General features: G+C 46.0%; 1 protein-coding gene across 1 annotated transcript in view; it reads right to left on the reverse strand.

Moving 5' to 3' along the window:
- LOC120056753 (actin-binding LIM protein 3-like) overlaps positions 1 to 26,305 on the reverse strand; it is a 112,881-nt gene that overhangs the window by 49,673 nt on the left and 36,903 nt on the right. The window contains exon 4 of the mRNA XM_039004961.1: positions 4,523 to 4,706. Within this exon, the coding sequence (XP_038860889.1) occupies positions 4,523 to 4,706 (184 nt within the window). The remainder of the gene's footprint in view (positions 1 to 4,522; positions 4,707 to 26,305) is intronic.

A 26,305-nucleotide genomic window follows, 5' to 3' on the forward strand; every position in this document is an offset into this window, starting at 1 on the left:
TGAGCCATGCCCAGCCTTTCAAAGCACTTCATGGCTACCGACGTGAGTGCCACAGGTCGGTATTCATTTAGGCAGGTTACCTTAGTGTTCTTGGGCACAAGCACTATGGTGGTCTGCTTAAAACATGTTGGTATTACAGACTTGGACAGGGAGAGGTTGAAAATGTCAATGAAGACACTTGCTAGTTGGTCAGTGCATGCTCGCAGTACATGTCCTGGTAATCTGTCTGGCCCTGCGGCCTTGTGAATGTTGACTGTTTTGCCTGCGGCTATGGAACCCTGACCTGTTCACCGGATGTGCTACCTGTCCTAGACCTGCTGTTTTCAACTCTCTAGAGACAGCAGGAGGGGTAGAGATACTCTGAATGATTGGCTATGAAAAGCCAACTGACATTTACTCCTGAGGTGCTGACCTGTTGCACCCTCGACAACCACCGTGATTATTATTATTTGACCCTGCTGGTCATCTATGAACATTTGAACATCTTGGCCATGTTCTGTTATAATCTCCACCCGGCACAGCCAGAAGAGGACTGGCCACCCCCATAGCCTGGTTCCTCTCTAGGTTTCTTCCTAGGTTCTGGCATTTCTAGGGAGTTTTTCCTAGCCACTGTGCTTCTACACCGGCATTGCTTGCTGTTTGGGGTTTTAGGCTAGGTTTCTCTACAGCACTTTGTGACATCAGTTGATGTAAGAAGGGCTTTATAAATAAAACAAATGTATTGATCTAGTCACTGCTGCTTCCTGCTTTAATTTTAGCTTGTAAGCAGGAATCAAGAGGATGGAATTATGGTCAGATTTGCCAAATGGAGGGCGAGGGAGAGCTTTGTATGCATCTCTGTGTGTGAAGTATAGGTGGTCCAGAGTTCTTTTCCCTCTGGTTGCACATTTAACATGCTGATAGAAATATGGTAAAACTGATTTAAGTTACCCTGCATTAAAGTCCCCGGCTACTAGGAGCGCTGCATCTGGGTGAGCGTTTTCTTGTTCGCTGATGGCAGAATACAGCTCATTCAATGCTGTCTTAGTGCCAGCCTCTGACTGTGGTGGTATGTAAACAGCTACAAATAATACAGATGAAAACTCTCTCGGTAGGTAGTGTGGTCTACAGCTTATCATGAGAAACTCTACCTCAGGCGAGCAATAGCTCGAGACTTCCTTAGATATCTTGCACCAGCTGTTATTTACAAAAATACATAGACCACTGCCCCTTGTCTTTCCAGACACAGCTGTTCTATCCTGCCGGTCCATCGTATAACCAGCCAGCTGTACGTTGATATTGTTGCCATGACTCCGTGAAGCATAAGACGTTACAGTTTTTAATATCCCGTTGGTAGTTTAATCTTATCAGTAACGCGTCCATTTTATTGTCCAAAGATTGCATGTTTGCTAGCAGAATTTAGGAAAGTTGGGGTTTATTCGATTGCCTCCAACTTCTCAGAAGGCAGCCCGCTCTCCGGCCTCTCTTTCTACGCCTCTTCTTCACGCAGATCACTGGGGTCGGGGCCTGTTCCCGAGGGTGCCGTATATCCTCCGCATCGGGCTCGTCAGAGTCATGAAAGAAGAAAAAGGATTCTGCTAGTCCGTAGTGAGTAATCACAGTCCTGATGTCTAGAAGTGCTTTTCGGTCATAAGAGACGGTAGCGGCAACATTATGTACAAAAATAGTAAAAAAATAAGTTACAAACAACGCAGATAAACGAACCAAAAAATAACAACAGTTCACAACCTCTGCTCTGCATTACACACACACACACACACACACACACACACACACTGGTGGCACTGTGGGTTTCAGTGGTAATATCCAGTGACAGGAAGGGAGGCTCACAGACATGATGGGCCTGTGGACAGATACTGTATCCAGCTACATAGCAAGCAGGCAGACAGGCAGGTAGGGGGATATCTGCTTGGCCACAGCAACTTAACTGGGCCAGCAGGGGTGATCTTCATGCTGAATATTGAAACCAACATATCGGCTATGTCCCAAATGGCAACCTATTCCCTACATAGTGCACTACTTGTGACCAGGACCCTTAGGCCCATTTGGGATATGGACACAGATGCTGTTTAAAAAAATATATATATATATTTAACCTTTATTTAACTAGGCATGTCAGTTAAGAACAAATTCTTATTTACAATGACGGCCTACACCGGCCAAGCGCTAACGGCGCTGGCCCAATTGCGCGCCGACCCTATAGGACTCCCAATCACGGCCGGTTGTGATACAGCCGGGAATCAAACCAGGGTCTGTAGTGACGCCTCTAGCACTTAGATGCAGTTCCTTAGACCGCTGCGCCACTCGGGAGCCTGTGCTAAAGAGGAGGCAGTGTGTTATGAACAATAGATAGTAGTGTTAAACATTCTTCTGTCAGCAACACAGCATAGCCCTGCATATTGAGGTTTGGGAGAAGTCGGGATGATCTGTGGTGGATGAGGAGTGTTTTAAGTGTGCTGACTAGTGACTGCCGGAACAGAATGTCTGCTCCTCTCCCACCATCAGAAGCTCTGAGTCAGCATCTCTAGCAGGACAGGCAGCGATGGCAGGACCATCTGCGGTAAAGATTTATGGCCCTTAAACCTGGACGACTCAGTACCAGCAGTCAATATAATATATTGCTTCCCCAGATAACTGATTGGGGTAGATTCTCTATCACTTTGCAGATCACTGTCAAGCATCTTCCCAAATTACATCTCATAAGAGACATAACTCCATACTCCGTCAGGTCAGCATATTATTATGTATTAGAATACAGTGAACTATAAATTGCAAACAGTGGAAAATACATGAATTAACATACACATCTGTGCATAATGGGATATAAGCATGGTCATGTAAGCAGTAGCGCTATCAGCCTATCAATGCCCTCGGTGGAGAGGTTACTGTGGGTCAGACTCTAAACCCAGTCCAGCCCTGGTGCCACCTGCTAGAAGGAATAGAAGGAACTGGTCTCATGATGTTCTCAAGCAGCAGACCAGTATAGAAGGAACTGTTCTCATGGTGTTCTCAAGAAACAGACCAGTATAGAAAGAACTGTTCTCATGGTGTTCTCAAGCAGCAGACCAGTATAGAAGGAACTGTTCTCATGGTGTTCTCAAGAAACATACCAGTATAGAAGGAACTGGTCTCATGATGTTCTCAAGAAACAGACCAGTATAGAAGGAACTGGTCTCATGATGTTCTCAAGCAGCAGACCAGTATAGAAGGAACTGTTCTCATGGTGTTCTCAAGAAACAGACCAGTATAGAAAGAACTGTTCTCATGGTGTTCTCAAGCAGCAGACCAGTATAGAAGGAACTGTTCTCATGGTGTTCTCAAGAAACAGATCAGTATAGAAGGAACTGTTCTCATGATGTTCTCAAGAAACAGACCAGTATAGAAGGAACTGCTCTCATGGCACCCTTAAAATAGCCCCACCTCTACTGCACCACCACACTGACAAACTGAAACTCTTCAATCACTCTCTAAAGACTCTTAAACAGTGACAGTAAACCACCCAATCAGACGGAGGGCTTTCGACATTGTAATTCCTCAGAGCGCCTACTGGTAACTGCCAAAATAAAGGAAACATCAACATAGAGTCTTAATAGGGCATTGTGCCACCACCAACCAGAACAGCTTCAGTGCACTTTGGATTCAAGTGTCTGGAACTCTATTGGAGGGCTGCAACACCGTTCTTCCACGAGAAATTCCATCATTTGGTGTTTTGTTGATGGTGGTGAAAAAACGCTGTCTCAGGCGCCGCTCCTGAATCTCCCTGTAAGTGTTCAATTGGTTTGAGATCTGGTGACTGAGACGGCCATGGCATATGGTTTACATCGTTATCTTGCTCATTAATTCATTCAGTGACCACTCATGCCCTGTGGATGGGGGCATAGCCATCCTATGGGGGAATAGCCATGGTAGCCAAAATAATGGCCTGCGCAACATTTTTATACATGACCCTAAGCATGATGGGATGATAATTGCTTAATTACCTCAGGAACCACACCTGTGTGGAAGCACCTGCTTTCAATGTACTTTGTATCCCTCCTTTACTCAAGTGTTTCCATTGTTTTGGCAGTTACCTGTAGATTCCCAACATGACCAGTAGAAACAGGAAGCTGCTTGTCCTTTTCCCTTCTCTCAAGACAACTTCCCTCCTCACTGAACTGTTCCTTCTCTTGGAAGATATGATGAAACATCTGATCATTTGATCTGATGATCATTTCTTTGTTCTCTGAATATACCTGCATTCTCGTCTTGATGAATTTAATTCAACACTGATTAAATACCTGCCTGCCTCCCAATAAAACAAATCATTCACTATTTGTTGCCTCCATGGCCAAGTCAATAATTCAATCGAACGTATATATACATCCCAACATTGTCCTCTCAGTCGTGTACTTTTATCATGGCACTTACACTGAGCGATGTGCATTAACTGGCCAGTGATGATCAATGTAGTGGATATGTGTGTGTGTGCGTGTGTAGTGTGTGTGTGTGTGTGTGTGTGTGTGTGTGGCCCCGCAGAACCTACCTGCACATGCTGCAGACGAAACACTTGGGGTGGTAGGTACGCCCCAGCGCAGAGACCACCTCCCCTGTGATGAAGTCTTCACAGCTGTCACACTTGGTGCCATAGAGGCGCTGGTAGTCCTCTGTACAGATGTACTCTCCTCCCTTCTGGAAGAAGCCTGAACGGGCCAGGTCACAGCCACACACTGGAGACACACAGAGACACACAGGTGAGATATTAGCGTCGCTGGTCTAGAGTTAGTGAAGAAAAGAGTAGAACAGACGTGAGATATTAACGTCGCTGGTCTAGAGTTAGTGAAGAAAAGAGTAGAACAGACGTGAGATATTAACGTCGCTGGTCTAGAGTTAGTGAAGAAAAGAGTAGAACAGACGTGAGATATTAGCGTCGCTGGTCTAGAGTTAGTGAAGAAAAGAGTAGAACAGACGTGAGATATTAGCGTCGCTGGTCTAGAGTTAGTGAAGAAAAGAGTAGAACAGACGTGAGATATTAACGTCGCTGGTCTAGAGTTAGTGAAGAAAAGAGTAGAACAGACGTGAGATATTAACGTCGCTGGTCTAGAGAGTGAAGAAAAGAGTAGAACAGACGTGAGATATTAACGTCGCTGGTCTAGAGTTAGTGAAGAAAAGAGTAGAACAGACGTGAGATATTAACGTCGCTGGTCTAGAGTTAGTGAAGAAAAGAGTAGAACAGGTGCTTAATCAGGCTGTATATATATATATACTGTATATACACACAATAGAGGAAAAGGGAACAACAACAATGTAATGTAACCGGTAATCAAAAGCATGGTCTCAACAGTACAGAGCAATATGGGCTAATAGCCTCCGTTGGAAATAGCATGAACACACAACATGCTTGAACAAGCAGTGTTCCTCAGGCAGGGGTTTTATGGGTCAGACAGTGTCATGAAGTGTTTGATTAGGGCTTGAGTGAACTGTGAGGGGCCCTGTCACATTTCAACCATGACATGTCATCTCTTTGGTAAACATGGGCAGTGTGTGTGTGTGTGTCACTACGGTACATTATATAAGCCCGGCCTGTATGACCCATGACCCCTATAAAGTCAAAGGTTAAATACTATAACCCATACATGAGGATTTTGAAAAGTGGATATATATCATGTGTGCTCCCGCTCCTTATCCCCGGGATCGTCCCTTTGGTCGGCGTCCTGCGGCTGGAGCCGAACCCGCCGGGGAGGGGGTACCGTCACGTATGCTCTCTCCAAAGCGCTCTAGGTCACCAGGCTGCTCGTTATGGCGCACACCTGTCACCATTGTTACGCACACCTGCACGTCATCAGACTCACCTGGACTCCATCGCTTCCCTGATTACCTTCCCTATATATATATATATATATATATGTCACTCCCTTTGGTTCCTTCCCCAGGCGTTATTGTTTCTGTTCCTGTGTCATGTCTGTGTGCTGTTTAGTGTTTCTTGCTTTGGATTATGTTTATTTTATTAAAACTCTCCCTCCATGAACTCTCAGCGCACATCGTTACAATATAATGATCACAGCCACACTGTATAATCACATTAACCCAACTGTGGACATGTAGATGCCCATTAACAGTGCTATTGCTGTAACTCAAACCACAGTGTGCATGTAAAAAAGAAGAAGACGCTAACTGGCTTTAAATCCAGCTGAGTGTGACAGTAGCTGAGGCAAAGTGTTTAGTAGCCTAGCTTGGTAGAAAGCACCTCACTGCCGCTGATAGAGAATTGCCATTATGAGACATGGACAGAGATACATACATGCTATCTCTACAAATGGCTAAAAGCCTTACAAACCTATTGCTGAATGAACGGCGTGATCATTTTGAATAAAGCAATCAAAGGAGACAGATATTCTATTCTAGTAGGTTTTGATCATTCCGTTAATAGTCCACAAGTGACGTAGAGAGAGTCAGAGTATGAGCAGAGTCAGAGTATGAGTAGAGTATGAGTAGAGTCAGAGTAAGAATAGAGTATGAGTAGAGTCAGAGTAAGAATAGAGTATGAGTAGAGTCAGAGTATGAGTAGAGTATGAGTATGAGTAGAGTCAGAGTAGAGTATGAGTAGAGTATGAGTAGAGTATGAGTAGAGTCAGAGTAAGAATAGAGTATGAGTAGAGTCAGAGTATGAATAGAGTATGAGTAGAGTCAGAGTATGAGTAGAGTATGAGTATGAGTAGAGTCAGAGTATGAGTAGAGTATGAGTAGAGTCAGAGTATGAATAGTCAGACTGGTAGTGTCGTCAGACACCATAATGAGTGCTGCTCAGTGTTGCTCCAGTGTCTGTAGGTAGTGGTCGTGCAGAGGGCTTGACTGAGACTCTGAGGAGGAACAGGAACAATCGCAGGTACAGCACCCCCAACCCCCACCAACCCCCAACCCCCACCAACCCCCACCAACCCCCACCAACCCCCAACCCCCACCAACCCCCCACCAACCCCCAACCCCCACCAACCCCCAACCCCCACCTGCCCCTCAGGAGGAGTGAAACATGATTCTGTTCGCTGCTCGCTCCAATAACACCGGCTGGCAACAACACTCTGCAGCATGGACAAGACACACACATCCACCTGGGGCGCCTCGCTACACATGCTGCCAGTCAGGGAGACACCGTGTGTGTGGGTGAGATCAGGGAAGAGCAATTTAACCACACTGGCCTCATTTTAACTTCAACACATTATTTGTATGATTCATGGGTACCACTTCTCCCACCCACATTGGGGACATTTGAATGAAGCAATAAAGCACTAAATAGCACAGCTGGTGTTATTTCTACCAACCATGAAAACAAATGAATCAATTAAATGAAAATGAATCAATTACATGAAAATGAATCAAATGAAAATGAATCAATTAAATCTTAAGAAAGGGATATGTGAGCTAAAACAATAGATGATTTTGCAGAACTGAGATTCTGTTCACCATCACCTATCCCCTTCCCCCCTCAGTGAAGACATCTAGAACAGGGTTTGTCAAACACTAGCACTACACAGCTGATTCAAATCATCAACGTTGGCTAATTGTGTAGGGCTAGAGCAAAAACCAAAACGTGCACCCAGGTGGGAGCCCCAGGACCCAGTTTGGGAAACCCTGATCTGGACCATAGAAAATACAAGCATACAGTAGCCAACATCTGGAGACTATCAACAGCACTACGGTTAGTTACACCATTCCTCTAATTCTACGAACACACTGACTCCTCTTTGTCTCACTGATCAACCTCACTGATCAAAGAGCCTGAGCCCCAGCCAGCGAAACAAATCACTGCCCATTCATGACCAGAGAAAAAGCCTTTGAAAGGCTAGCGGTGACATCTGCACACCCAACAGTTTATTCTCTCTATCTGGCCCAATGAATAATTAAGTTAGTCCATAAATAAATCAAAATAAAGACCCCACTGGCTGCTGCTACTGCTGCTAGCGTCTCCACGCCAAACTGATGCCAGGTCAGCCAGGAGAGGACCAGATGGGGGTGGAGGAGGAAGATGGGAGAGAGATTGTTTTTATCAACAGCCAACAGACACAATTCAAATTTTCACACTGCAGGACAGGCCTGACAGCCCCCCTCCTCTCCTCTCCTCTCCTCTCCTCTCCTCTCCTCTCCTCTCCTCTCCTCTCCTCTCCTCTCCTCTCCTCTCCTCTCCTCTCCTCTCCTCTCCTCTCCTCTCCTCTCCTCCCATCCCTTGGTAATGGCATGGCACGCAATTAGTCTTTATGGCCTTCTCAGTGGTCCCAGAGATGGGTAGTTGTATGTATATGAAACTCATTATTGAGTATTCTGAGTATTTTGTGATTTGAATTACACTGGGCTGAACTACACTCCAATGAATTTTGTATTTTCAAAAAACTAATTTGTATTTTCAAAATACTTTCCTTTTCTATTTTTTTTTTTATAGCGGTTCACATTTTTGTATCAGAAGTCTGATAGCACTATGGTGTGATAAAAGTGTCTGCTAAATTAAATAAATATGAATGAATATGTAAAAATTAACAATTGCAAAGCATGCTGAGTATTATTCTAATGAGCTCCACCCTGAAGAAATACAGCGCTATATGCAGACAAGCTCGCCTCACCTGGACCAGATAAGGAATGGTTGCCACCCCCCTGCATCCTCTGAGAGGAGAGAGAGATTTTTCTAGAAAGACACAAACCCTCCAACCCAAAAAGGCCTGTGGTATTGATAGTATCCTCAATGAAATGATGAAATATACAGACCACAAATTCCAAATGGCTATACTTAAACTCTTTAACATCATCCTTAGCTCTGCACACCCTAATTGACAAACAAACAAACCAAAACAAAGGCACAGTCTTCTCATGCTTTGTTAATTTCAAAAAATCTTTTGACTCAATTTGGCATGAGGGTCTTCTATACAAATTGATGGAAAGTGGTGTTGGGGGAAAAACATACATTATAAAATCCATGTACACAAACAGTGTTTGGTTAAAATGTGCATTTTCTTTTTGAAAAAAAAAACATACACATTTCTTTTAATTTTATTATTTCACTTTTGTATATTATCTACTTCACTTGCTTTGGCAATGTTAACATATGTTTCCCAAGCCAATAAAGCGCCTTGAATTGTGAGAGAGAGCGAGAGCGAGAGCGAGAGAGAGCTGTTTAGCCTGGACTGGGACTCTAGCCCACACCTTGCCTGGCCATCCATTCCACAGCAAGGAAATGGCCTGTCAACAAAGCACTGATCACACCAGAGGAGGAAGTTAGGCAGTGAGGACAGAAACTGGTTGTTTGATAGTTACCGGCAGAAACCAGAAATGATGCCATGGTAACAATATGAACTCGGAGCTAGAATGCAGATTTACATCTAAGAAGAAGATGTCATAGTTGACTTGGCCTCCCGTTACGAGGATTGGGCATCTGTATGCATGGATTGGGTATCTGTATGCATGGATTGGGTATCTGTATGCATGGATTGGGTATCTGTATGCATGCACACAGAGTAAAGAAAATACAATCACATAAGGATTGTATTACACATTGTAACAAACATCTGAAGAGGCCAACACTGAAATGACAGTGAGTAAATCTGTGTATGTGTCTCTGATTGCGCGTGCGGATGCTAGGGATGTACGTGTTCGAGTCCATACAATTTCCCTCTGTTTAATGCTGCACGTGTCACGCCCTGACCTTAGTTATCTATGTTTTCTGTATTATTTTGGTCAGGTCAGGGTGTGACGAGGGTGGGTATGTGTGTTTTTGTATTGTCTAGGGGTGTTTTGTTAGTCTAGGTATATTGTAGGTCTATGGTGGCCTGAATTGGTTCCCAATCAGAGGCAGCTGTTTATCGTTGTCTCTGATTGGGGATCATAGTTAGGTTGCCATTTTCCCTTTTGGTTTCGTGGGTTCTTGTCTATGTGTAGTTGCCTGTCAGCACTCGTTTTATATAGCTTCACGTTCGTTTTGCTACTTTGTTAGTTTGTTTAGTGTTCATTCTTCATTAATAGAAGAATGTATGCATATCACGCTGCGCCTTGGTCTCCTCATTACAACGAACATGACAGCACGTGTCACACTTAATGTGTTTCATGGCTCCGATCCTGTTCCCTCTTCATGGCCCTTACTCTCACTGGCTCTCTCAGCAGAGGGCTGGCCTGACTCCGAATGTTTAATTAAAATGCCCATAAGAAGGGTACTCTACAGCCATGGCTCTCCTAAGGCCTTACATCAGACAACAGATAACAGATAGCCAAGGGGGAATCTAATAGTGATCCAGGAGCAGGTATTTCTACGGTATAGGAGCTGCTTCCTGACTACTGTAGCCGAGGGGGAATCTAATACTGATCCAGGAGCAGTTATTTCTATGCTATAGGAGCTGCTTCCTGACTACTGTAGCCGATGGGGAATTTAATACTGATCCAGGAGCAGTTATTTCTATGGTATAGGAGCTGCTTCCTGCCTACTGTAGCTCCAGATATGAGCTGTTACTGTGCTCGAGGCCTGCAAGTACAGGCTAGATACAAACGGATCAATAGAGTTTCATTAGTGACACTGTGAAAACACTCAGACGGAATGATTAACACAATACCACAGGGGAAAGAGGGAAAGGTGGAGAGAGGGAGAGAGGGAGAGAAAGAGGGATAGGTGGAGAGAGGGAGAGAGAGAGAGGTGGAGGGAGAGAGAGAGAGGTGGAGAGAGGGAGAGAGGGACAGAGAGGGAAAGGTGGAGCGAGGGAGAGGGAGAGAGAGATAGAAAGAGGGAGGGAGAAAGAGAGCGAGAGAGAGAGGCTCTGTAGGCTCACAGAGCCTACAGAGCCCACAGAGCCAACATAGCACACAGAGCCAACAGAGCCCCAGGACAGCAACTCAATTAAACCCAACCAAATCATGAGAAAACAAAAATATTATTACTTGACACATTGGAAATAATTAACAAAAAAAACAGAGCAAACTAGAATGCTATTTGGCAGAATACCTGACCACTGTGACTGACCCAAACTTAAAGAAAGCTTTGACTATGTACAGACTCAGTGAGCATAGCCTTGCTATTAAGAGAAGCCACCGAAGGCAGACCTGGCTCTCAAGAGAAGACAGGCTATGTGCACACTGCCCACAAAATGAGGTGGAAACTGAGCTGCACTTCCTAACCTCCTGCCAAATGTATGACCATATTAGAGACACATATTTCACTCAGATTACACAGATCCACAAAGAATTAGAAAACAAACCCAATTTGATAAACTCCCATATCTATTGGGTGAAATACCACAGTGTGTCATCACAGCAGCAAGATTTGTGACCTGTTGCCACAAGAAAAGGGCAACCAGTGAAGAAGAAACACCATTGTAAATAAAAAAACATATTTATGTTTATTAATTTTTACTTTTGTACTTTAACTATTTGCGTATCGTAACAACACTGTATATATACATAATATGACATTTGAAATGTCTTTAGTCTTTTGGAACTTGTGTGAGTGTAATGTTTACTGTTCATTTTTTGTCTATTTCACTTGCTTTGGCAATGTAAACATATGTTTCCCATGCCAATAAAGCCCTTTGAATTAAATTGATAGAGGACAGAGGAAGGGGGGGGGGGGGGGGGGGGGGAGAGGAAAGAGAGAGATCTAGGGGTCTACATTTATATTTGTGTTGACGATGAAAATCATCTGTCATCTACTCAGCCTAGGAGAGTAGTCAGTCATCTAGTCAGTCATCTAGTCAGCCTAGGAGAGTAGGCAGTCATCTAGTCAGTCATCTAGTCAGCCTAGGAGAGTAGTCAGTCATCTAGTCAGTCATCTAGTCAGCCTAGGAGAGTAGGCAGTCATCTAGTCAGTCATCTAGTCAGCCTAGGAGAGTAGTCAGTCATCTAGTCAGCCTAGGAGAGTAAGCAGTCATCTAGTCAGTCATCTAGTCAGCCTAGGAGAGTAATCAGTCATCTAGTCAGTCATCTAGTCAGCCTAGGAGAGTAGTCAGTCATCTAGTCAGCCTAGGAGAGTAGGCAGTCATCTAGTCAGCCTAGGAGAGTAATCAGTCATCTAGTCAGTCATCTAGTCAGCCTAGGAGAGTAGTCAGTCATCTAGTCAGCCTAGGAGAGTAATCAGTCATCTAGTCAGTCATCTAGTCAGCCTAGGAGAGTAATCAGTCATCTAGTCAGTCATCTAGTCAGCCTAGGAGAGTAGTCAGTCATCTAGTCAGCCTAGGAGAGTAGGCAGTCATCTAGTCAGCCTAGGAGAGTAATCAGTCATCTAGTCAGTCATCTAGTCAGCCTAGGAGAGTAGTCAGTCATCTAGTCAGCCTAGGAGAGTAATCAGTCATCTAGTCAGTCATCTAGTCAGCCTAGGAGAGTAGGCAGTCATCTAGTCAGTCATCTAGTCAGCCTAGGAGAGTAGTCAGTCATCTAGTCAGTCATCTAGTCAGCCTAGGAGAGTAGGCAGTCATCTAGTCAGTCATCTAGTCAGCCTAGGAGAGTAGTCAGTCATCTAGTCAGCCTAGGAGAGTAATCAGTCATCTAGTCAGTCATCTAGTCAGCCTAGGAGAGTAATCAGTCATCTAGTCAGTCATCTAGTCAGCCTAGGAGAGTAGTCAGTCATCTAGTCAGCCTAGGAGAGTAGGCAGTCATCTAGTCAGCCTAGGAGAGTAATCAGTCATCTAGTCAGTCATCTAGTCAGCCTAGGAGAGTAGTCAGTCATCTAGTCAGCCTAGGAGAGTAGGCAGTCATCTAGTCAGTCATCTAGTCAGCCTAGGAGAGTAATCAGTCATCTAGTCAGTCATCTAGTCAGCCTAGGAGAGTAGTCAGTCATCTAGTCAGCCTAGGAGAGTAGGCAGTCATCTAGTCAGCCTAGGAGAGTAATCAGTCATCTAGTCAGTCATCTAGTCAGCCTAGGAGAGTAGTCAGTCATCTAGTCAGCCTAGGAGAGTAATCAGTCATCTAGTCAGTCATCTAGTCAGCCTAGGAGAGTAGTCAGTCATCTAGTCAGCCTAGGAGAGTAGGCAGTCATCTAGTCAGCCTAGGAGAGTAATCAGTCATCTAGTCAGTCATCTAGTCAGCCTAGGAGAGTAATCAGTCATCTAGTCAGCCTAGGAGAGTAATCAGTCATCTAGTCAGCCCAGGAGAGTAGGCAGTCATCTAGTCAGCCTAGGAGAGTAGGCAGTCATCTAGTCAGCCTAGGAGAGTAATCAGTCATCTAGTCAGTCATCTAGTCAGCCTAGGAGAGTAATCAGTCATCTAGTCAGTCATCTAGTCAGCCTAGGAGAGTAGTCAGTCATCTAGTCAGCCTAGGAGAGTAGGCAGTCATCTAGTCAGCCTAGGAGAGTAATCAGTCATCTAGTCAGTCATCTAGTCAGCCTAGGAGAGTAGTCAGTCATCTAGTCAGCCTAGGAGAGTAATCAGTCATCTAGTCACTCATCTAGTCAGCCTAGGAGAGTAATCAGTCATCTAGTCAGTCATCTAGTCAGCCTAGGAGAGTAGTCAGTCATCTAGTCAGCCTAGGAGAGTAGGCAGTCATCTAGTCAGCCTAGGAGAGTAGTCAGTCATCTAGTCAGCCTAGGAGAGTAGTCAGTCATCTAGTCAGCCTAGGAGAGTAATCAGTCATCTAGTCAGTCATCTAGTCAGCCTAGGAGAGTAATCAGTCATCTAGTCAGTCATCTAGTCAGCCTAGGAGAGTAGTCAGTCATCTAGTCAGCCTAGGAGAGTAGGCAGTCATCTAGTCAGCCTAGGAGAGTAATCAGTCATCTAGTCAGTCATCTAGTCAGCCTAGGAGAGTAGTCAGTCATCTAGTCAGCTTAGGAGAGTAATCAGTCATCTAGTCAGTCATCTAGTCAGCCTAGGAGAGTAATCAGTCATCTAGTCAGTCATCTAGTCAGCCTAGGAGAGTAGTCAGTCATCTAGTCAGCCTAGGAGAGTAGGCAGTCATCTAGTCAGCCTAGGAGAGTAATCAGTCATCTAGTCAGTCATCTAGTCAGCCTAGGAGAGTAGTCAGTCATCTAGTCAGCCTAGGAGAGTAATCAGTCATCTAGTCAGTCATCTAGTCAGCCTAGGAGAGTAGTCAGTCATCTAGTCAGCCTAGGAGAGTAGGCAGTCATCTAGTCAGCCTAGGAGAGTAATCAGTCATCTAGTCAGTCATCTAGTCAGCCTAGGAGAGTAATCAGTCATCTAGTCAGCCTAGGAGAGTAATCAGTCATCTAGTCAGCCTAGGAGAGTAGTCAGTCATCTAGTCAGCCTAGGAGAGTAGTCAGTCATCTAGTCAGTCATCTAGTCAGCCTAGGAGAGTAATCAGTCATCTAGTCAGCCTAGGAGAGTAATCAGTCATCTAGTCAGCCTAGGAGAGTAGTCAGTCATCTAGTCAGCCTAGGAGAGTAGTCAGTCATCTAGTCAGCCTAGGAGAGTAGTCAGTCATCTAGTCAGTCATCTAGTCAGCCTAGGAGAGTAGTCAGTCATCTAGTCAGCCTAGGAGAGTAATCAGTCATCTAGTCAGCCTAGGAGAGTAATCAGTCATCTAGTCAGTCATCTAGTCAGCCTAGGAGAGTAGTCAGTCATCTAGTCAGCCTAGGAGAGTAGTCAGTCATCTAGTCAGCCCAGGAGAGTAATCAGTCATCTAGTCAGCCTAGGAGAGTAGGCAGTCATCTAGTCAGCCTAGGAGAGTAATCAGTCATCTAGTCAGTTATCTTGTCAGCCTAGGAGAGTAATCAGTCATCTATTCAGCCTAGGAGAGTAGTCAGTCATCTAGTCAGTCATCTAGTCAGCCTAGGAGAGTAATCAGTCATCTAGTCAGTTATCTTGTCAGCCTAGGAGAGCAGCTACAGACTAGTGGTGGTGTTCTGGGTTCAGTGCATTTTACATGTACACCCTTTAGCAGATGCTCTTATCTACAGCCCCTTACAGTAGTATCTACAGTCCCTTACAGTAGTATCTACAGTCCTTTACAGTAGTATCTACAGCCCTTTACAGTAGTATCTACAGTCCCTTACAGTAGTATCTACAGCCCTTTACAGTAGTATCTACAGTCCCTTACAGTAGTATCTACAGTCCTTTACAGTAGTATCTACAGCCCTTTACAGTAGTATCTACAGTCCCTTACAGTAGTATCTACAGTCCCTTACAGTAGTATCTACAGCCCCTTACAGTAGTATCTACAGTCCCTTACAGTAGTATCTACAGTCCCTTACAGTAGTATCTACAGCCCCTTACAGTAGTATCTACAGTCCCTTACAGTAGTATCTACAGTCCTTTACAGTAGTATCTACAGTCCCTTACAGTAGTATCTACAGCCCTTTACAGTAGTATCTACAGCCCTTTACAGTAGTATCTACAGCCCCTTACAGTAGTATCTACAGCCCTTTACAGTAGTATCTACAGCCCTTTACAGTAGTATCTACAGCCCCTTACAGTAGTATCTACAGCCCTTTACAGTAGTATCTACAGCCCTTTACAGTAGTATCTACAGCCCCTTTACAGTAGTATCTACAGTCCCTTACAGTAGTATCTACAGCCCTTTACAGTAGTATCTACAGCCCTTTACAGTAGTATCTACAGCCCTTTACAGTAGTATCTACAGCCCCTTTACAGTAGTATCTACAGCCCCTTTACAGTAGTATCTACAGTCCCTTACAGTAGTATCTACAGCCCTTTACAGTAGTATCTACAGCCCTTTACAGTAGTATCTACAGCCCTTTACAGTAGTATCTACAGCCCTTTACAGTAGTATCTACAGCCCCTTACAGTAGTATCTACAGCCCCTTTACAGTAGTATCTACAGTCCCTTTACAGTAGTATCTACAGCCCTTTACAGTAGTATCTACAGCCCTTTACAGTAGTATCTACAGCCCCTTTACAGTAGTATCTACAGTCCCTTTACAGTAGTATCTACAGCCCTTTACAGTAGTATCTACAGTCCCTTACAGTAGTATCTACAGCCCCTTACAGTAGTATTTACAGCCCTTTACAGTAGTATCTACAGCCCTTTACAGTAGTATCTACAGCCCCTTTACAGTAGTATCTACAGTCCCTTACAGTAGTATCTACAGCCCCTTTACAGTAGTATCTACAGTCCCTTACAGTAGTATCTACAGCCCCTTACAGTAGTATCTACAGCCCTTTACAGTAGTATCTACAGCCCTTTACAGTAGTATCTACAGCCCTTTACAGTAGTATTTACAGCCCCTTTACAGTAGTATCTACAGCCCCTTACAGTAGTATCTACAGCTCTTTACAGTAGTATCTACAGTCCTTTACAGTAGTATCTACAGCCCCTTTACAGTAGTATCTACAGCCCCTTACAGTAGTATCTACAGCTCTTTACAGTAGTATCTACAGTCCTTTACAGTAGTATCTACAGCCCCTTACAGTAGTGAGTGCATTCATGTTCACATTTATTTTAGTACTGGTCCCTCGTGGGAATCAAACACATAAAAGCATTGCAAGCGCCACGGACTACCAACTGAGCTACACAGAATCCAGTACAGGTCTATAGCCACTCTCTTTCCTCCGCATTATTCCTCTCCTGTCGCCGCCCAGCCGTGACTGAAATGCCAGCCTGACCTTTCCCCATTTAAGCGTAACAAAAGCCATTGGGTGTGTGAGTGCCATGCCGCCTGCCATGGCTAATTTAGTTCCCCCTGCCTCCGCTCCTCCACTGCCTGTGCTCCTCCGCTCCCTGACGTCTGATAATCCCTTTGATCTGTGTTTGACTCAGGATGTTGTAGAAGTATGTGGGAAACCAAACCAGTCAGGAGGGAGGGAGGGAGGGAGGGAGGGAGGGAGGGAGGGAGGGAGGGAGGGAGGGAGGGAGGGAGGGAGGGAGGGACGGACGGACGGACGGACGGACAGACAGACAGACAGACAGACAGACAGACAGACAGACAGACAGACAGACAGACAGACAGACAGACAGACAGACAGACAGACAGACAGACAGGGAGGGAGGGAGGGAGGGAGGGAGGGAGGGAGGGAGGGAGGGACAGACGGACAGAGGGAGAGAGGGACGGACAGACAGACAGACGGACGGACGGACGGACGGACGGACGGACGGACGGACGGACGGACAGACAGACAGACAGACAGACAGACAGACAGACAGACAGACAGACAGACAGACAGACAGACAGACAGACAGACAGACAGACAGACAGACAGACAGACAGACAGACAGACAGACAGACAGACAGACAGACGGAGAGAGGGAGAGAGAGAGGGAGAGAGAGAGAGAGAGAGAGAGAGAGAGAGAGAGAGAGAGAGAGGGAGGGAGGGAGGGAGGGAGGGAGGGAGGGAGTGAGGGAGGGAGGGAGGGAGGGAGGGAGGGAGGGAGGGAGGGAGGGAGGGAGGGAGGGAGAGGCAGACAGAGTGTTGGTACAGGAAGACCTTGTGGAGCACCACTTTCATCTACAGGAAATTCTATTGCAGAGAACAACATTAAAAAATGTTCAATATACCAGTAAAATAGATAGTGGGTGGGTAATGAAAAACACATATTGAATGGTATCTTTTCAAGGAGTCAGCATAAATCTAGTTTTACCTTCAATCTACAGCACATCAATAGATGACTGGATAAATCAATCACATGAAGTTGTCTGGCCAATATCCGCATACAGGTGAGTTGACCCTTCCTTAGACAATGGGCTGTATAATCCTAAAAACTCAGTTCCCAGAGTGGTTCTAAACCTGTTCGAAACCTGTTCAAATTTTTTACTCATTTTATTTTATTTAACCCTTCTTTTACCAGGTAAGTTGACTGAGAACACATTCTCATTTACAGCAACGACCTGGGGAATAGTTACAGTGGAGAGGAGGGGAGAGGAATGAGCCAGTTGGAAGCTGGGGATGATTAGTGGGCCGTGATGGTATGAGGGCCAGATTGGGAATTTAGCCAGGACACCGGGGTTAACACCCCTACTCTTACGATAAGTGCCATGGGATCTTTAGTGACCACAGAGAGTCAGGACACCCGTTTAACATCCCATCTGAAAGACGGCACTTCGACATTAGAATCTTTATTTTGACCAGAGGAAAGAGTTCCTCCTACTGGCCTTCCAACACTTCTTCCAGCAGCATCTGGTCTTCCATCCAGGGACCAATCAGGACACAGACTAACTCTGGTTCTAAACCTGTTCTAAACCCAGACTAACTCTGGTTCTAAACCTGTTCTAAACCCAGACTAACTCAGGTTCTAAACCTGTTCTAAACCCAGACAGACTCAGGTGCTGAGCCTTCGAACATGAGCTTCAGCAGCAGAACCAACCACATGCTACCTATCAGCTTCAGCAGCAGAACCAACCACATGCTACCTATCAGCTTCAGCAGCAGAACCAACCACATGCTACCTATCAGCTTCAGCAGCAGAACCAACCACATGCTACCTATCAGCTTCAGCAGCAGAACCAACCACATGCTACCTATCAGCTTCAGCATCAGAACCAACCACATGCTACCTATCAGCTTCAGCAGCAGAACCAACCACATGCTACCTACCAGCTTCAGCAGCAGAACCAACCACATGCTACCTATCAGCTTCAGCAGCAGAACCAACCACATGCTACCTATCAGCTTCAGCAGCAGAACCAACCACATGCTACCTATCAGCTTCAGCATCAGAACCAACCACATGCTACCTATCAGCTTCAGCAGCAGAACCAACCACATGCTACCTATCAGCTTCAGCAGCAGAACCAACCACATGCTACCTATCAGCTTCAGCAGCAGAACCAACCACATGCTACCTATCAGCTTCAGCAGCAGAACCAACCACATGCTACCTACCAGCTTCAGCAGCAGAACCAACCAGATGATACCTATCAGCTTCAGCAGCAGAACCAACCAGATGATACCTACCGTCACCTTACTAACAGCTGTTGACGGAGCACCAGCAGAGAAAGGTAAGTGCTGTTGATATACCCCTCATGTCTGAACTAGAGGCACTGTGGCTCTACCACCTGGGCTCCTGTAAGGCCACGCGTCGGCCTGTAGAGTCCAGTGTAACAGACACTTTACAAGCCCCTGGAGATGTACTGTATACTCCGCAGGATCTGGTTTAACAGCTATCACCAGGAGAAGAACAAAAGCTACGTGTCTGTGTCACTGTGAGATGGGAAGATGGTGAAGGGACTGCCAGAGAGCTGAGAGTTGCCTTTATAGTCCTGATCAGCTTTCGTCTATTTGTGAGGAAAATGCCTGATTGTCAGATGAGGCTGTGAATGATGTAAGCACCGTTTATAGCACCTGGATTCCTGATTTCAATCCTATTTCTCACTTCCTAGTGAATCAACAGTTTAGACTAGATAGTCATCACTTCTAGTTAGCATAAAGAGTCGATCTAATGGATCTATTTTCCAGGAACCCAGCGAGAGTCAATGGTCAGGTTGGCAGAAAAGGCTTCCCTTGAGATGACCTCTCGTTGGAGTTCAGAGTTGTCAATATCAGGAAATTGTGTTACAACTGCACTTCTCAGCCAGATCAGAATGCCATCTCTCTATCTAGCACACAGTCCAGTCCAGGCCTGTTATGTTAACCCTGCGCTGGGTCAGCTGTGGTCCCTGGACGGTATGGAGTAGGCAGTGACGTCTGGACACAGTCTGTGTGCTTGGTTCCAATAGGTGTGTTGACCTATCCGCAGCTAAAAACAACCATCTACACTGACCCATCACCAGACACAAAAAAAGTATATCCCAAATTGCAACTTAATCCTGATATGGTGCACTACTTTTGACCACAGCCTTAATCAAAAGTAATGCACTACAAATGTAACAGGGAACCATTTGAGACAAAACCAGCTAGTGAGACTAAGATCATTGCATCTAATGAGATCTGTGAGATGACTGATAATTATGTCTGCCAGCCTTCTAACTGCAGAGGCTGAGGTTTAAACAGAACTTCACCGCATCATCATCCGTCTGATGGGAGAGGATAGACACAGGCTCTTTAGCATTCAACATATGCAAGGGTCACGCTTATGATGACCTAAATAGAGGGAAAAGTGAATGACGGCTTAACTATTGAACAAGGATATTGCCCAGTAGGCAAACAGGTGCATGTCGTCAGATTCCCACAGTGCACTTCCCCAGTCATAGGATGCCTTCGCATTCCCAAACGGAGAGCACCAGCAGTCACTAATCCCACCTGTCTGTCTGTGTCAGTTTGGTATGTAGGGACAGATTTTGTGTTGCACAGACCACACACACACACTTCACCATGGTGTCTCCTCAGTCCTTTCAACCTGAACAGCCATATCGTGTCCTATTGGGCTGTAGTTTCAGATCATTTAGTCTCTGTGGTCCTCTCCTGTAGTCAATGTTAACATTTCACTGATACCTCTCAATGCAATGCTTTTCCAACATATTTCATCTTGTGTCTATTTTTCAAAACATTCTTCTAGCAGTCAGATGAGATAAAGAGGACAAGCACAGACAACAGTAGTACAGTACACTTAGAAAACAAGGTGTGACTGTATCTAGAACCTAAAAGAGTTCTTTGGCTGTCCCCATAGGATAATGCTTTTTGGTTCCAGGTAAAACCCTTTTTGGTTCCATATAAAACCCTTTCCACAGAGGGTTCTACATGGAACCCAACAGGGTTCTACCTGGAACCAAAAAGGGTTTTACCTGGAACCAAAACACTTTCTCCTGAGGTCTCCCGAGTGGTGCAGTGGTGCAGTAGCACTGCATCTCAGTGCTAGCTGTGCCACTGGAGATTCTGGGTTCGAGTCCAGGCTCTGTCTCAGTGGTCTAAGGCACTGCATCTCAGTGCTAGCTGTGCCACTGGAGATTCTGGGTTCGAGTCCAGGCTCTGTCGCAGCCGGCCGCGACCGGGAGACCCACGGGGCGGCGCACAATTGGCCCAGTGTCGTCCTGGTTAGGGGAGGGTTTGGCCGGCAGGGATGTCCTTGTCCCATCGCGCACTAGCGACTCCTGTGGCGGGCCGAGCGCAGTGCACGCTGACACGGTCGCCAGGTGTACGATGTTTCCTCCGAGACATTGGTACGGCTGGCTTCCAGGTTAAGTGGGCATTGTGTCAAGAAGCAGTGCGGCTTGGTTGGGTTGTGTTTCGGAGGACTCACGGCTCTCGACCTTCGCCTCTCCCAAGTCCATACGGGAGTTGCAGCGATGAGACAAGACTGTGTTGTGGAAATATTGAGTCAAATATTTGCACTGATACCGGAACTTGTAGATTCAGTTCGACTTTATTATAAATTAACATAACCGAGCAATTCCATTGTATTTAAAAAAAAAAATATATATTTCACCTTTATTTAAACAGGTAGGCCAGTTGAGAACAAGTTCTCATTTGCAACTGCGACCTGGCCAAGATAAAGCATAGCATTTCGACACATGCAACAATTTCTGTTTGAAAAAGCTAGCCTTAGCTTTCCTAACTGCCTGTGTATATTGGTTCCTAACTTCCCTGAAAAGTTGCATATCACGGGGGCTATTCGATGCTAATGCAGAACACCACAGGATGTTTTTGTGCTGGTCAAGGGTAGTCAGGTCTGGAGTGAACCAAGGGCTATATCTGTTCCTGATTCTAATTTTTTTGAATGGGTCATGCTTATTTAAGATGGAGAGGAAGGCACTTTTAAAGAATAGCCAGGCATCATCTACTGACGGGATCAGGTCAATGTCATTCCAGGATACCCCGGCCAGGTCGATTAGAAAGGCCTGTTCGCTGAAGTGTTTTAGGGAGCGTGTGACCGACTTTCTTATCACAGAGCTCTGTCTTTATTTATTTCCTTCTTTACATAACACATAGAGTCACCTCCTTCTATATGGACAATAACTCCCCTTGGCCTTTCGCCACCATTATCTTCCAGTCTCAGTTCTTGCTTGTTAACGTCCACATCTGCTTCGGTCTAGATTATAACGGTGGCGGGGCCCCGGTAATAATACAAAGAAATAATAAATTTATTGCATACATATGTTTCCAGTATTAGTCCTGTGTTTCCTGCTGACATTATGCTTTACTGTAGTCAAATGCTTAACTCTTTGTTTATCTGTCCCTTTACCTCAGTTCAGATCACGTATGTTTTATCCCTTATACATGTTATTCTGTCTCAGTACTTCAGAGTGGACATTCTGGATACTGCGAACACTGGAAATGTAATCATTGTCATGAGTTTTTCTCCTACAACTGTAGCTACCAATTGGATACCACGAAATTGGCGAGAAAAAGGGGTAAAATAAATAAATAAATGAAATAAAAATGCGTTCTCCTACAGCGACAGGCGAAGAAGAAACCTTTTTTCTAAGAGTCTATGTGTTAAAGGCCCAGTGCAGTCAAAAACAGGATTTCCTGTGTTTTATATAAACTTCCACACTATGAGGTTGGAATAATACTGTGAAATGTAAGAGCTGTGTGAAAAGACGGCCTAAAATGTCAGCCTGTTTTGGTGGGATGGAGTTTTGGCCTACCTGGTGACATCACCAGGCAGTAAATTGGTTAATAGATTAATAAGAAAGAGATTTCCAAACCTTACAGCTAGTTTCCAGTTTCCCCCTCATCACTCAGACCACTCCCAGACAGTCCTAGCTAAATTATTGCTTGAGAAATTGCTCTTTGCTAAGAAGCTATTTTTGTTTCTTGGTACTTTTTGGTACTTAATTGTTACCCAGAAATGACTTGATATTGAGATAAAAATAGCTGCATTGGACCATTAATACCTATCTCTGGCTCTGATCCTGCTGAGCAGTAAGGGATAATCCTGGCCATCTCATCCCAATCTGGGAGCATCATGCCAGGCCAGCCAGGCTATAGGCCAGGGCAACTACTGTGCAGTGCAGATGTGTGGCCACAGCCCAGGCCTGGCTGTAACACACACAGAGCACCAGACATGCTGTCGCTAAAAACCTCTCTCCCTGGCTTGGTGATAACAAACATGGGGCCACCAGGGAGTTGCCATGGGAACAGGACCCCCCCCCCCCCCTCTATTCACCAGATCTCTCTCTCTCTCTCTCTCTCTCTCTCTCTAGCCAGGAAAAGTTTCCACCAATCACTAACTCTGAATGTCGTTTACGTTACACGCCAATCAAAATTGACCATGGAAGTTAAAATGTAGCCGGAGATGATGGCGCTGTGGCATATTGTGGGCAGTAGTTGGAGGTCAGAGCTACCCACCACCCCTGGGCTAGGACTGACCAGGACTGACCAGGACTGACCCTGCAGGCCAGAGGGGACACACAGAGGGACTTGCAGGGGGCGGAGGGTGGGAGCGTGGAGTCAAGAGGTACAGTATCTTACCTCTGACCTGCCAGTCCTTATCTGTCTAACATTCCTCCCTCAGACCAACCCATGACATCCCAGCCGACACAGCCTCAGTGGGAGGACAGACAGAAAAAAAAACGATATACCCAAATCTAACTGCCTGTAACTCAGGACCTGAAGCAAGGATATGCATATTCTTGGTACCATTTGAAACTTGTAAACGTGGATGTGAACTGTCTAACCCTAGCTAAGCCAATCTGGACCACTATAACCTAACCCACTGTATACATTCAGTCTGGTCGTAATCACATGAGCTGTGAGCTAATCAAAAGGCTCGATAAGCGATCTGGTGATTTCGATTGGCTTGGAGCTGATCCATGTGAGTGTAGGTTTAGTACCTGATATACCACGGCTGTCAGCCAATCAGTATTCAGGGCTCGAACCACCCAGTTTATAATACCCTGGTAACCCGTGTGACCTCCAATCATTCACTCCTATTCATAATGGGCTAACTATATCACCCAAACATTGTTTTATCTATGGATGTAATGTAGTAGGGATATTATTGGGGTTAAAAATGAACAACTAAGGTTTATCCTCAATATTTTTGGATCTACTGTAGGGCAGGTTCCCTCGATTACATTTCAAAGTAAAGGTTCACTCGCTCTCTTTTTAGAGTGAACAGATAACAAGCACATTAATTAACAAACAGTCCACATCCTCCCGGCAGCTCCAGATATAGCCCCGTCTGTTAATCCAGGCAGGCAGAGAGGAGAGAAACAGGAGAACAGAAACATGCTGCCTCGATCTCCAGGAAGGTTTCTCAGACTATGTACAACTGTGTCCTAGTCTACAGAAGCAAGACCAGTCATGCAGACAGGAGAGAGGGGAAGAGGGTAATATATGAGAGGAGAGCGGAGAAGAGGAGAGGAAAGAGAGAGGGGAGGGGGGTAGTGGAAGAAATGGAGGAGAGGGGAGGAAAGAGGAGGAGAGGAAAGAGAGAGGGGGGGTAGAGGAAAGATCGAGGACAGGGGAGGAAAGGGGAGGAGAGGAAAGAGAGAGGGGGGGGTAGAGGAAAGATCGAGGAGAGGGGAGGAAAGGGGAGGAGAGGAAAGAGAGGGGAGGAAAGGGAAGGAGTGGAAAGAGAGAGGGGAGGAAAGGGAAGGAGAGAAAATAATGAGAGGGGAGGAAAGAGAGAGGAGAGGGGAGGGGGAAGGAGAGGAAAGAGAGAGGAGAGGGGAGGGGGAAGGAGAGGAAAGAGAGAGGGGAGGGGAGGACAGGAAAGAAAAAGAAAAAGAGAGGGGAAGGGGGAAAAAGAGAGGAGAGGGGAGAAGAGGAAAGAGAGAGGAGATGGGAGGGGGGAGGAGAGCGAGAGGAGGGGGAGGGGAAAGAGAGAGGAGAGGGGGAAGAGGAATGAGAGAGGAGAGGGGAGGGGGAGGAAAGAGAGAGGAGAGGGGAGGAAATAGAAGGGAAGAGAGAGGAGAGGGGAGGAAAGGAAAGGGAGAGGGAGGGGGAAAGAGAGAGGAGAGGGGAGGGGGGAGGAGAGGAAAGAGAGAGGAGAGGGGAGGGGGGAGGAGAGGAAAGAGAGAGGAGAGGGGAGGGGGATGAAAGAGAGAGGAGAGGGTAGAACAAAGATAGAGGAGAGGGGAGGATAAAGAGAGAGGAGAGGGGAGGAAAGAGAAGGGAAGAGAGAGGAGAGGGGAGGAAAGCGAAGGAGTGGAAAGAGAGAGGGGAGGAAAGGGAAGGAGTGGAAAGAGAGAGGGGAGGAAAGGGAAGGAGAGAAAATAATGAGAGGGGAGGAAAGAGAGAGGAGAGGGGAGGGGGAAGGAGAGGAAAGAGAGAGGGGAGGGGAGGTAAAGGGAAAGAGAGAGGGGAGGGGAGGACAGGAAAGGAAAGAAACGGAAAAAGAGAGGGGAAGGGGGAAAAAGAGAGGAGAGGGGAGAAGAGGAAAGAGAGAGGAGATGGGAGGGGGGAGGAGAGCGAGAGGAGGGGGAGGGGAAAGAGAGAGGAGAGGGGGAAGAGGAAAGAGAGAGGAGAGGGGAGGGGGAGGAAAGAGAGACGAGAGGGGAGGAAATAGAAGGGAAGAGAGAGGAGAGGGGAGGAAAGGAAAGGGAGAGGGAGGGGGAAAGAGAGAGGAGAGGGGAGGGGGGAGGAGAGGAAAGAGAGAGGAGAGGGGAGGGGGAGGAAAGAGAGAGGAGAGGGTAGAACAAAGATAGAGGAGAGGGAAGGATAAAGAGAGAGGAGAGGGGAGGAAAGAGAAGGGAAGAGAGAGGAGAGGGGAGGGGAGGAAAGGGGAGGAAAGGAAAGAGAGAGGGAGGGGGAAAGAGAGAGGAGAGGGGAGGGGGGAGGAGAGGAAAGAGAGAGGAGAGGGGGAGGAGAGCGAGGGAGAGAGGAGGTGGAAGAGAGAGGCAGGGTGATGGGCTATATAGGTCATAAGCCAGGTATTCATTAGTGGAGGGGAGATTGCTACTCCCAGGGAAGTGGACACTGTAACCTTCAGCCTTCCCTCTCCTCTTCTGAGGTGGAGTATATAACAAGACTACCAATCACAGTTACGCTGGAATTGCAACTACACCACCGAATGGTCTTTATTTTTCATCAAACTTGTATTCGTCACATGCTTCAACACGGGGTTGGTTCTATATAGCTAATGCCTGATAACTACAGCTTCTAGACTGTGATTGCTCCCAAAACAGTGATTGGGGAATAGTATGGAATTAGTGAGGGAGAGAATGGTGGGTTGAAATAGAGAGAAATAGATAGAAGAAATAGAGAGAAGAGATAGTAGGCACCAAAGCAATTAAAAACGGGTTAAAATGTGCTACCCAGGGGCCTGTAGTCATTACTGGAGAGGAGACCAGCAGTAGTAGCATCAGTGCTGCCAGCCTGGCAGAGAGAGACAGAGAGAGACAGATAGACAGTAACAGAGAGAGACAGAGAGAGACAGATAGACAGTAACAGAGAGAGACAGAGAGAGACAGAGAGACAGAGATAGACAGAGAGAGACAGAGAGAGATAAACAGAGACAGAGAGTGACAGAAAGAGACAGAAAGTGACAGAAAGAGACAGAAAGAGACCGAGAGAGACCGAGAGAGACCGAGAAAGACAGTGACAGAGAGTGACAGAGAGTGACAGAGAGAGAGACAGA

Source organism: Salvelinus namaycush, chromosome 12 (assembly GCF_016432855.1).
Source record: "Salvelinus namaycush isolate Seneca chromosome 12, SaNama_1.0, whole genome shotgun sequence".
Lineage (NCBI taxonomy): Eukaryota > Metazoa > Chordata > Actinopteri > Salmoniformes > Salmonidae > Salvelinus > Salvelinus namaycush.